The sequence below is a fragment of the Aquarana catesbeiana genome, linkage group LG10 (assembly GCF_042186555.1).
Source record: "Aquarana catesbeiana isolate 2022-GZ linkage group LG10, ASM4218655v1, whole genome shotgun sequence".
Classification (NCBI taxonomy): domain Eukaryota; kingdom Metazoa; phylum Chordata; class Amphibia; order Anura; family Ranidae; genus Aquarana; species Aquarana catesbeiana.
The window spans coordinates 2723084-2736513 of record NC_133333.1 but is presented as its reverse complement, the minus strand read 5'-3'; the positions used below and the strand labels follow the sequence as shown (position 1 = coordinate 2736513).

Genomic DNA, 13430 nt, shown 5'->3' with positions numbered 1-13430 from the left:
GATGATCTTCACACCCTGTGATGTTGGGGTGGAGGAATCCTCAGGATGATCTTCACACCCTGTGATGTCGGGGGAGGAATCCTCAGGATGATCTTCACACCCTGTGATGTCGGGGTGGGGGAATCCTCAGGATGATCTTCACACCCTGTGATGTCGGGGGAGGAATCCTCAGGATGATCTTCACACCCTGTGATGTCGGGGTGGGGGAATCCTCAGGATGATCTTCACAACCTGTGATGTCGGGGTGGAGGAATCCTCAGGATGATCTTCACACCCTGTGAGGTCGGGGAGGAATCCTCAGGATGATCTTCACACCCTGTGATGTCGGGGGAGGAATCCTCAGGATGATCTTCACACCCTGTGATGTCGGGATGGGGGAATCCTCAGGATGATCTTCACACCCTGTGATGTCAGGGGAGGAATCCTCAGGATGATCTTCACACCCTGTGATGTCGGGGTGGAGGAATCCTCAGGATGATCTTCACACCCTGTGATGTCAGGGGAGGAATCCTCAGGATGATCTTCACACCCTGTGATGTCGGGGTGGAGGAATCCTCAGGATGATCTTCACACCCAGTGATGTCGGGGTGGAGGAATCCTCAGGATGACCTTCACACCCAGTGATGTCGGGGTGGAGGAATCCTCAGGATGATCTTCACACCCTGTGATGTCGGGGTGGGGGAATCCTCAGGATGATCTTCACACCCTGTGATGTCGGGGTGGAGGAATCCTCAGGATGACCTTCACACCCAGTGATGTCGGGGTGGAGGAATCCTCAGGATGATCTTCACACCCTGTGATGTCGGGGTAAGGGGAATCCTCAGGATGATCTTCACACCCTGTGATGTTGGGGTGGGGGAATCCTCAGGATGATCTTCACACCCTGTGATGTCGGGGTGGAGGAATCCTCAGGATGATCTTCACACCCTGTGATGTCTGGGTGGAGGAATCCTCAGGATGATCTTCACACCCTGTGATGTCGGGGGAGGAATCCTCAGGATGATCTTCACACCCTGTGATGTCGGGGTGGAGGAATCCTCAGGATGATCTTCACACCCTGTGATGTCGGGGTGGAGGAATCCTCAGGATGATCTTCACACCCTGTGATGTCGGGGTGGAGGAATCCTCAGGATGATCTTCACACCCTGTGATGTCGGGGTAAGGGGAATCCTCAGGATGATCTTCACACCCTGTGATGTCGGGGTGGGGGAATCCTCAGGATGATCTTCACACCCTGTGATGTCGGGGTGGAGGAATCCTCAGGATGATCTTCACACCCTGTGATGTCGGGGTGGAGGAATCCTCAGGATGATCTTCACACCCTGTGATGTCGGGGTAAGGGGAATCCTCAGGATGATCTTCACACCCTGTGATGTCGGGGTGGGGGAATCCTCAGGATGATCTTCACACCCTGTGATGTCGGGGTGGAGGAATCCTCAGGATGATCTTCACACCCTGTGATGTCGGGGTGGGGGAATCCTCAGGATGATCTTCACACCCTGTGATGTCGGGGTGGGGGAATCCTCAGGATGATCTTCACACCCTGTGATGTCGGGGTGGGGGAATCCTCAGGATGATCTTCACACCCTGTGATATCTGGGTGGAGGAATCCTCAGGATGATCTTCACACCCTGTGATGTCTGGGTGGGGGAATCCTCAGGATGATCTTCACACCCTGTGATGTCGGGGTGGGGGAATCCTAAGGATGATCTTCACACCCTGTGATGTCGGGGGAGGAATCCTCAGGATGATCTTCACACCCTGTGATGTCGGGGTGGAGGAATCCTCGGGATGATCTTCACACCCTGTGATGTCGGGGTGGGGGAATCCTCAGGATGATCTTCACACCCTGTGATGTCGGGGGAGGAATCCTCAGGATGATCTTCACACCCTGTGATGTTGGGGTGGGGGAATCCTCAGGATGATCTTCACACCCTGTGATGTCGGGGGAGGAATCCTCAGGATGATCTTCACACCCAGTGAGGTTGGGGTGGGGGAATCCTCAGGATGATCTTCACACCCTGTGATGTTGGGGTGGGGGAATCCTCAGGATGATCTTCACACCCTGTGATGTCGGGGGAGGAATCCTCAGGATGATCTTCACACCCTGTGATGTTGGGGTGGGGGAATCCTCAGGATGATCTTCACACCCTGTGATGTCGGGGGAGGAATCCTCAGGATGATCTTCACACCCTGTGATGTTGGGGTGGGGGAATCCTCAGGATGATCTTCACACCCAGTGATGTCGGGGTGGGGGAATCCTCAGGATGATCTTCACACCCTGTGATGTCGGGATGGGGGAATCCTCAGGATGATCTTCACACCCTGTGATGTCGGGATGGGGGAATCCTCAGGATGATCTTCACACCCTGTGATGTCGGGGTGGAGGAATCCTCAGAATGATCTTCACACCCTGTGATGTCGGGGTGGGGGAATCCTCAGGATGATCTTCACACCCTGTGATGTCGGGGGAGGAATCCTCAGGATGATCTTCACACCCTGTGATGTCGGGGTGGAGGAATCCTCAGAATGATCTTCACACCCTGTGATGTCGGGGTGGGGGAATCCTCAGGATGATCTTCACACCCTGTGATGTCGGGGTGGGGGAATCCTCAGGATGATCTTCACACCCTGTGATGTCGGGGTGGAGGAATCCTCAGGATGATCTTCACACCCTGTGATGTCGGGGTGGAGGAATCCTCAGGATGATCTTCACACCCTGTGATGTCGGGGTAAGGGGAATCCTCAGGATGATCTTCACACCCTGTGATGTCGGGGTGGGGGAATCCTCAGGATGATCTTCACACCCTGTGATGTGGGGGGAGGAATCCTCAGGATGATCTTCACACCCTGTGATGTCGGGGGAGGAATCCTCAGAATGATCTTCACACCCTGTGATGTCGGGGGAGGAATCCTCAGGATGATCTTCACACCCTGTGATGTCGGGGGAGGAATCCTCAGGATGATCTTCACACCCTGTGATGTCGGGGTGGGGGAATCCTCAGGATGATCTTCACACCCTGTGATGTCGGGGTGGAGGAATCCTCAGGATGATCTTCACACCCTGTGATGTCGGGGTGGAGGAATCCTCAGGATGATCTTCACACCCTGTGATGTCAGGGGAGGAATCCTCAGGATGATCTTCACACCCTGTGATGTCGGGGTGGGGGAATCCTCAGGATGATCTTCACACCCTGTGATGTCGGGATGGGGGAATCCTCAGGATGATCTTCACACCCTGTGATGTTGGGGTGGGGGAATCCTCAGGATGATCTTCACACCCTGTGATGTCGGGGGAGGAATCCTCAGGATGATCTTCACACCCTGTGATGTCGGGGTGGAGGAATCCTCAGGATGATCTTCACACCCTGTGATGTCGGGGTGGAGGAATCCTCAGGATGATCTTCACACCCTGTGATGTCGGGGTGGGGGAATCCTCAGGATGATCTTCACACCCTGTGATGTCGGGGTGGAGGAATCCTCAGGATGATCTTCACACCCTGTGATGTCGGGGGAGGAATCCTCAGGATGATCTTCACACCCTGTGATGTCGGGGTGGGGGAATCCTCAGGATGATCTTCACACCCTGTGATGTCGGGGGAGGAATCCTCAGGATGATCTTCACACCCTGTGATGTCGGGGGAGGAATCCTCAGGATGATCTTCACACCCTGTGATGTTGGGGTGGAGGAATCCTCAGGATGATCTTCACACCCTGTGATGTCGGGGGAGGAATCCTCAGGATGATCTTCACACCCTGTGATGTCGGGGTAGGGGAATCCTCAGGATGATCTTCACACCCTGTGATGTCGGGGTGGAGGAATCCTCAGGATGATCTTCACACCCTGTGATGTCGGGGTGGAGGAATCCTCAGGATGATCTTCACACCCTGTGATGTCGGGGTGGGGGAATCCTCAGGATGATCTTCACACCCTGTGATGTCGGGGTGGGGGAATCCTCAGGATGATCTTCACACCCTGTGATGTCGGGGGAGGAATCCTCAGGATGATCTTCACACCCTGTGATGTCGGGGGAGGAATCCTCAGGATGATCTTCACACCCTGTGATGTCGGGGTGGGGGAATCCTCAGGATGATCTTCACACCCTGTGATGTCGGGGTGGGGGAATCCTCAGGATGATCTTCACACCCTGTGATGTCGGGGGAGGAATCCTCAGGATGATCTTCACACCCTGTGATGTCGGGGTGGAGGAATCCTCAGGATGATCTTCACACCCTGTGATGTCTGGGTGGAGGAATCCTCAGGATGATCTTCACACCCTGTGATGTCTGGGTGGAGGAATCCTCAGGATGATCTTCACACCCTGTGATGTCGGGGTGGGGGAATCCTCAGGATGATCTTCACACCCTGTGATGTCGGGGGAGGAATCCTCAGGATGATCTTCACACCCTGTGATGTCGGGGTGGAGGAATCCTCAGGATGATCTTCACACCCTGTGATGTCGGGGTGGGGGAATCCTCAGGATGATCTTCACACCCTGTGATGGGCTGGAGCTGGAATGAGCGTCACACGGGGGATGGTGATGATCTCAGGTGGCCCCTCCCCCCCAGCAGTTACAATGTATCAGTACAAATATACAAACAGGATGAGGATATCCTGCAGAGGTGACCCGCCCCCATCCAGGTGTGACGCCCATTAACCCCTCGCACCCCGCACTGCAGGGACTTCACCCGGGATAGGAGGACACAGAGCGGCTCCGCCCCTTCTCAGGATCTGATTAAAGGAATCCTCCGCTCAGAGGAAGACTGTGCCTGACATGCGTCATTCTCCTTTGTGGTGACATTTCTGACCTGCGATGCGTTTCTATGGCGCTTCCTTGCAGGTGCATTATATGTGTCGGTGCGATGCGGGGCCCCTGACTGTGTGTTGCAGCTCTCCAGGAATACATGTATCAATGTGAGTGTGTTGGGGTGCCATTGCTCCATCACATCACCTGCATTGGCACACCTGAGAGGGGGAGGGGTCACCTGCATTGGCACACCTTAGGGGGGGAAGGGGTCACCTGCATTGGCACACCTTAGGGGGGGAAGGGGTCACCTGCATTGGCACACCTGAGGGGGGGAGGGGTCACCTGCATTGGCACACCCGAGGGGGGGAAGGGGTCACCTGCATTGGCACACCTTAGGGGGGGGTCATCTGCATTGGCACACCTGAGGGGGGGAAAGGGTTACCTGCATTGGCACACCTGAGGGGGGGAAGAGGTCACCTGCATTGGCACACCTGAGGGGGGGAGGGGTCACCTGCATTGGCACACCTGAGGGGGGACGGGGTCACCTGCATTGGCACACCTTAGGGGGGGGTCATCTGCATTGGCACACCTGAGGGGGGGAAAGGGTTACCTGCATTGGCACACCTGAGGGGGGGGAGGGGTCACCTGCATTGGCACACCTGAGGGGGGGAAGAGGTCACCTGCATTGGCACACCCGAGGGGGGAGGGGTCACCTGCATTATTTATTCTGTAGGAAAGTTTTATAGAGACCACAAACTATGGGATCTATATCTGATAATCGATCAATCCTGACACACAAATACCCTCCAAATCACCCCCCCCAGTACAAATACCCCCCAAATCACCCCCCCCAGTACAAATACCCCCCAAATCACCCCCCAGTACAAATACCCCCCAAATCACCCCCCCAGTACAAATACCCCCCAAATCACCCCCCCCCAGTACAAATACCCCCCAAATCACCCCCCCCAGTACAAATACCCCCCAAATCACCCCCCCAGTACAAATACCCCCCAAATCACCCCCCAGTACAAATACCCCCCAAATCACCCCCCAGTACAAATACCCCCCAAATCACCCCTCGGTACAAATACCCCCCAAATCACCCCTCGGTACAAATACCCCCCAAATCACACACCCCTAGTACGAATACCCCCCAAATCACACACCCCCCAGTACAAATACCCCCCAAATCACCCCTCGGTACAAATACCCCCGAAATCACACACCCCTAGTACGAATACCCCCCAAATCACACACCCCCCAGTACAAATACCCCCCAAATCACCCCTCGGTACAAATACCCCCCAAATCACCCCCCAGTACAAATACCCCCCAAATCACCCCCCAGTACAAATACCCCCCAAATCACCCCTCGGTACAAATACCCCCCAAATCACACACCCCCAGTACAAATACCCCCCAAATCACCCCCAGTACAAATACCCCCCAAATCACCCCCCAGTACAAATATCCCCCTAAATCACCTCTTTATAGAAAGTGACAGTCCGAGGTATTTAGTAAGAGGCATGGTGAGTTTTTTAAAGTTGTAATTTTTTTGTCACAGTGGGAAAATTTGGCAAAATTAAAAAATGAAAACATTTTTTTTCCACAATTTATTTTTTTTACATATTCTCACCGGTTTGTACTCCGCATCGCTTCTAACAGTGATCCCAGAGATAAAAATATGGGTTTATGGCATCTATCTACATCCATATCACCGGTATTTACCGTCAGTCATGACGTATTTTTGCTTTGGGCGGTCGGGAAGTGGCTGTACAAAGACAATGTATCATTAATTAGTTGTCGCCATGTTTCTTTTTTTTAATGATTTGTTTAACGCACTGTGACCAGAGCAATACAGTGTTGCCATAGTAACATCACACTACTCTGGGGAAGTGATCGGGAGGTTTTTTTACACATTATGATTGCTTATACCAATGAATTTCACTTTTACTATTGTGGTTAGCTGTGATTGTCCCTGTCAGTACCGTGTGATCGCTGCGACCAATCACAGAGATCAACACACTTGTACAGAGGCTGGGGGGTGGGGGGGGATTGAATCGATTTCTCAGTTTAGATTTGGTGTAATGAGAACACAGAAATCCTTCATGATGGCGATTGGGCTTTCAATAAAGATCTGTGTGCGGCTCGGTGTGGGCGGGGCTATGACATCACCGCGCTCCCCTCTTTGGTCACTTCACAAATCGTTCTCCTTTTAACTTCCAGGCGGTATGACGGACAGAACCAGCTCATATCATACACTGTAGATCTATCCCGAGCTAACTCCACCCCCCTCGAAAGTGCGCCGCGATTTAAGGTAAGAGCTCCATATCCTGCATGGCGCACTCCCCCCCCTCCCCCTTCGCTTGGCAACGCTTTGCATGCCGATAACGCACTGCGCCTGGCTTCCTGCATGTCACCTCGCATGGAGACATTAACATTGTATCAGATGCTGTGCTTTCTCTGTATTACAATGTAACTAACAGCACAATATATAGTGTTGGATGGAGAGGGGAGGGATTAGACCCCCGGTTTTTATTGCTGTGTCCCCGTTAGGGAGATTCACCCTCTATTTGTGTCCTGGTGGGGACACTTGTACATGGATTGCCTTGTTTTCGGAGGGATTTTCTCTCACTTCCTGTTTTGACTGTGGAACAGGAAGTGAAGGAAAATCTCCCCAGTGGACACCTGACAGGGGGTCTAACACCCCCTTACTCTATCCAAAGCAGAAAAAAATCTGTTAATTTCTCCTCTAGGACTTTTTTATCTGGAAGCAGATTTTTATTGGATAGAAATCTCAGCTCTGTGTGTGACAGTATTGGTTTTGCTTCCTGTGGGAGGGGCAGATAATTACCCATCCAAGTTTTAGCCAATCAGGAGCAGTCTCACTTTTTTTTTTTAGTATTGAATTTGGCTAAATTTGTAGATTGGTGTATATTTGCTTAGCCTGCTGAGAAGGTCAGATGAAGTCTCCCAGCTCCTGAGTGTGCATGGTGGCCTCAGATATCGGGGCCCCGAGGTTGGTGGTGTCCTTACTGGTGATCTGATGCCATTATACATTCTCAGGAGCCGGGACACGGCGAGTGAGGGAAAGCAAAGGTGAGGAGAAAGTCTTCCCAGGCAGCACTGCAGTCATGACCGGTTCTCTTTATTACACTTCCCTCCATATCTAACTCATCATCTCTACACAGAGCAGGAGGTTCCACTTATCAAAGGAAAACTTGTAGCAGAACAGACAGTTTCTATTTCACAAGCTCTCACACCATTCTTTGCTTTCTGATTGGTTGCTATGTGAGACTCCCTGTTCCTGAAATAGAAACTTTCTCCATTACCCTAGTAGCCAATAGGGTTCATTCTTAAATGATAGGTAAGAGGAGGTGGAGCCAGTGCCAGGGAACACACAGACTGTGTGATTTCACGGGCTGACATTCTGCAGACGATGGACATTGCAGCCAATCAGGAGGCAGGGTTAGTTTAGTGTAAGAATCTGAGTGGGGTGTACCAATAATTAATGAGGTTTTACCCCATCACCCTGCCTGGTTGTCTAAGAAACCCCACAGCTGTGATCTGTGCCCGCCTGTTGTGATGGCGACCATTGTGCCACCGGTGGCATGAAAGACCCAACAAAGGTCCAATATAACCTTAGCGCTGGGACACGGCATGAAAGACCCAACAAAGGTCCAGCATAACCTTAGCGCCGGGACACGGCATGAAAGACCCAACAAAGGTCCAGTATAACCTTAGCGCCGGGACACGGCATGAAAGACCCAACAAAGGTCCAGTATAACCTTGGCGCCGGGACACGGCATGAAAGACCCAACAAAGGTCCAGTATAACCTTATCGCTGGGACACGGCATGAAAGACCCAACAAAGGTCCAGTATAACCTTATCGCTGGGACACGGCATGAAAGGCCCAACAAAGGTCCAGTATAACCTTAGCGCTGGGACACAGCATGAAAGACCCAACAAAAGTCCAGTATAACCTTAGCGCTGGGACACAGCATGAAAGACCCAACAAAGGTCCAGTATAACCTTAGCGCTAGAACACGGCATGAAAGACCCAACAAAGGTCCAGTATAACCTTAGCGCTGGGACACGGCATGAAAGACCCAACAAAGGTCCAGTATAACCTTAGGACACAGCAGCCGGTGTGATGGATGGGAGGATTAATATGCAGAACTTATCCCGGTCTTCATCGTGTCTTGTTCACATGGGGTTTCCACCAACTCGGCACACCTACCCTGGCAACAAAATCAGAACAATAATTTTTTCCTTTGCCGCACTGTTGGATCTCATTGGCTTTCATCCCCACCTATACTGGAGGAAACGACTGGCAAGACCTGGACTGGCTGAAAATGGCTGAACAGTGGTGTCGCCTGGTCTTCACTGGATTCGCCAAAAACATGGCAGAATATCTCTCATGAATTGGTGGAATCTGTCTAGAAATAAGAGCCTTCAGAGAACAATCAGAGGAGGGATTTTCCGGAGCAACTTTATAAATAGAAGAACCTGTTGGAGCGGTCATGAAAGAAAAAGATATCCATTTCCTGCTCAGTAAATGGACTCCACCAAAGGCTGGGAGTGTGGAAACCTCCGTCCTGTGTATTGGGGCACAGAATGAAAGGTCAGGAGGTCAGTGGTGTCAGGGTGTGGAAGTCAGGTGGTGGCACTGTGTGGAGTTTAGGCGGTCCACCGTGGCACAGTGTGGAAGTCAGGAGGTTGATGTGGGGGCATAATCTATTGGGGAGTGGGGACATGCTGTGAGGGTCAGCTGGGGGTCTGTGGAAGTCAGGTGGTCTGCAGTAATACGTTGTGAAAGTCAGTTGGCACAGTGTAAAGGTCAAAAGATTGATGGTCGTGGCACAGTGTTGAGGTTAAGAGGTACATGGTGGCATGGTGTGGAGGCCAGGAGGTGGTAAGTGGTGGGGCACAATGTTTAGCTCAGGAAGTGGATAGTGGCAGCACTGTGTGGAATCCAGTAGATCAGTGGTGGAATGTTGTGGTGGTTACTTGTGGTGCATTGTGGAGATCTGTGATGGCATGGTGTGGAGGTCAGTAGGTGTCCAGTGGTAGCGTATGGTTGAGGTTAGTGATGGCATGGTGTGGAGGACAAGTTCTGGCATGGTGTGGAGATGGTCAGTGGTGGTATGATGTGGAGGTCAGTAGGTGTCCAGTGGTGGTGTGTTGTGGAGGTCAGGAGATGGTTAGTGGTGGTACAGTGTTGACGTCAGGGGGTGGTCAGTGGTGCTACGGTGTGGAGGTCAGTATGTAGTCAGTGGTGGTATGATGTGGAGGTCAGTATGTAGTCAGTGGTGGTATGATGTGGAGGTAAGTATGTAGTCAGTGGTGGTATGATGTGGAGGTCAGTAGGTGTCCAGTGGTGGGGTGTTGTAGAGGTCAGTAGATGATCAAGTGGTGGTATGGTGTGAAGGTCAGGAGGTGGTCTGTGGTGGTATGATGTTGAGGGTCAGTAGGTAGTCAGTGGTGCTATGTTTGGAGGTCAAGGTGGTAGTCAGTGGTGGTAGTGGCATGGTGTGTAGATCAGTAAAGACCAACAGTGCTGGCACAGAATTTTTCTGCCCTGCCAATGATGTTTAAGCGCCGTCCTCGGTGAACCCGTCTCCATGGTTGGCAGCTTCTGTCGGCACTGTTCACCTTCACACATAATTTCCTCTGTTATCAGATCAGTCTGATAATGTGCCACGTTTTCCTCTGCAACCTCCTCACAATACAGAGCATCGCCCCTCCACATATATCACCACCAACCTCAGACTGTCTCCCCTTCACATATCCCACCACCCACCTCACACCGTCTCCCCTTCACATATCCCACCACCCACCTCACACCATCTCCCCTTCACATATTCCACCTCACACCGTCTCCCCTTCACATATCCCACCACCCACCTCAGACCATCTCACCTTCTCCCCTTCACATATCCTACCACCCACCTCAGACCATCTCCCCTTCACTAATCCCACCACCCATCTCAGACCTTCGTTCCTCCACATATCCCACCACCCACCTTAGACCGGCTCCCCCTCGCGTATCCCATCTCCCACCTCTGACCGTCTCCCCTCTACATATCCCACCACCCACCTCAGACCATGTCTCCCCCACTTATCCTACCTCGGACTGTCTCCCACCTCAGACCATGTCCCCCCCCCACATATCCCACCACCCACCTCAGACCATGTCCCCCCCACATATCCCACCACCCACCTCAGACCATGTCCCCCCCCCACATATCCCACCTCAGACTGTCTCCCCCTTGCGTATCCCATCGCCCACCTTAGACCATCTCCCCTCCGCATATCCCACCACCCACCTCAGACCGTCTCTCCTCCACATATGCCACCACCAACCTCAGACTCTCTCCCCTCCACATATGCCACCACCCACATCTTTATAGGGGAATTAGCGTGTTTTATGTAAACATTTGAGTGGGGTGACCCAGAGACGGGACATGGATTCTGATTGTTGCATATTTCATCTCTCGCCTGAGATGGCTGTCATTAACTGATGACACTTTCTTGGATCCCCCAGACGTGTTGTGGTCTGGTAGATGAAACGCGTTGGTGTGTTTTCTTCCTTCTCATACATGAGGAGAGCCCGCTCTACTGGATGAAACTGAATCATCTGCCAGAGTAGAACAAAGCTGGAGTAATCCGTATTTCTGTTGTGATGTGGAAGACGGCGATGTGCTGAGTGGATGGAGGTAGGTGGACACAGAGGACATTCAACAACATCATCCAGGTGTAGCATTGCGTCTGGAAATTTTCCAGCATGCAGGACATTTTCCTCACAGGACTCCAATATTCTCCAGGTTGTGCCCAGGAGGAAAATCATCTGCCGTCTGTGGACAGATCTCATATCACTGATAATGAACTCCACCCTAAACCGCGGAGATGGCCTCCGGTTCCGATCTTATTACAATGTTATTTCTTTTCACTTTTTGACACACCCACATTTCTGTTTGCCAACCTTCAATTCCTGCAGATTGTATTATGGATGCTGCCTGTGTTACTCATCCTTTCAGACCAAAAGGGGTTAAAGCGGATTTGGTTTTGGATGAAGCGGGGAAGAGTTGGGGCCTCTTCTGATTTTATTGGGGAGATTTCCCCTCACTTCCTGTCAGGACAGGAAATCTCTCCACTGGGGACACAAAACCCTAAACACGTTATTGTTGTCCCCATTCCTCCCTGTACTGACCATGCGCCTTCCTGTCCCGGTGACAACCGCATCCCACCTTTTCTTTATGGGTGTCACCGGGACAGGAAGTAGCTCTGCCTGGCATGGTATGGTAGGTCAGTATCATGCATGGTGGTGCTCTGCAACCTCAATGAGTGGCTGGCTGAGTGTGTTGGAGACTGTTCATAGTTCATTTTTCCTACAGCAGAAGAGCGCCGGCGAGTATCTGGAACCTTCTCCCACCTCCGGCTGCTCTGCGGGTCGGTTGTCTTCTCCAGCTGTGTGCCGGTTGGTGATTCTCAGTTTATTTCCCAGACCCCACCCGCCTTCTCCGCACACAATAGCGCTGTGGAAACTGCAGGGGGGAGGGGGGGGGGGGACACCTGATCCAGAGCTGGTAAATAAATAAAGGCAGGGAATGTGAGCCGACCGAGGACCAGCCACTTCCCACAGGCAGTGCAGTCAGCGCTCCAAATGAACGGGTTCCACCCTGAGAGAGAGATGGGGAGCCGCCCGGAGCTCTGGGGGGATATTTGTAAAATGTCCAAATTCTTCATTCAATCATTGACTATCGATCTCCCGAAAGTCATTGGATTATCGATCTCCCGAAAGTCATTGGATTATCGATCTCCCAAAAGTCATTGGATTATCGATCTCCTGAAAGTCATTGATTATTGATCCCCCAAAAGTCATTGATTATCGATCTCCCGAAAGTCATTGGATTATCGATCTCCCAAAAGTCATTGATTATTGATCCCCCAAAAGTCATTGATTATCGATCTCCCGAAAGTCATTGGATTATCGATCTCCCAAAAGTCATTGATTATTGATCCCCCAAAAGTCATTGATTATCGATCTCCTGAAAGTCATTGATTATCAATCTCCCAGTCTGGTAATAATTGATTATCCATGTATCAATCTGGTAATCATTCATTGTTGATCTCTTAAGGCTGGTACCATTGACTATATGTATATATCCTGAGTATGGATATTATTGACTGTCGATCTACCGAGTTCAGTAATCATTTCTTATTGATCTCCTGAGTCTGGTATCATTGACTATTGATCTCCCGGGTCTGGTATCATTGACTATTAATATCCCGGGTCTGGTATCATTGACTATTGATCTCCCAGGTCTGGTATCATTGACTATTAATATCCCAGGTCTGGTATCATTGACTATTGATCTCCCGGGTCTGGTATCATTGACTATTAATATCCCGGGTCTGGTATCATTGACTATTGATCTCCCAGGTCTGGTATCATTGACTATTAATATCCCAGGTCTGGTATCATTGACTATTGATCTCCCAGGTCCAGTAATCACCAGTTATTAAACTTTTGGCTCCAGATTTCCTGTTTCTCTGACTTTGCTGAATTCTTCGTGGTCTCTGTCTCCTGGGTGTCTCGTCTTGGCTCAGCATCTGTCTCTTCTCTGTGTCGGGGGTCATCTGATGTCATTGTCACCGCCAGCCCCTGAGTGACA

At 51.4% G+C, this 13430-nt stretch overlaps 1 protein-coding gene across 7 annotated transcripts in view; it reads left to right on the top strand.

The window, feature by feature from the left end:
- The window catches only part of RAP1GAP (RAP1 GTPase activating protein), a 165427-nt gene that overhangs the window by 95002 nt on the left and 56995 nt on the right, over positions 1–13430 (top strand). For 6 of the 7 annotated variants that reach the window (XM_073601468.1, XM_073601469.1, XM_073601471.1 and 3 more), the window contains one exon: positions 6978–7068. The exons of the other annotated variant lie outside the window; for it this stretch is intronic. Coding sequence is in view for 1 of the 6 variants with exons in the window: in XM_073601471.1 (XP_073457572.1) it covers positions 6978–7068 (91 nt within the window). In the remaining 5 variants the exon portion in view is untranslated. The remainder of the gene's footprint in view (positions 1–6977; positions 7069–13430) is intronic. 7 annotated transcript variants of the gene reach the window in all.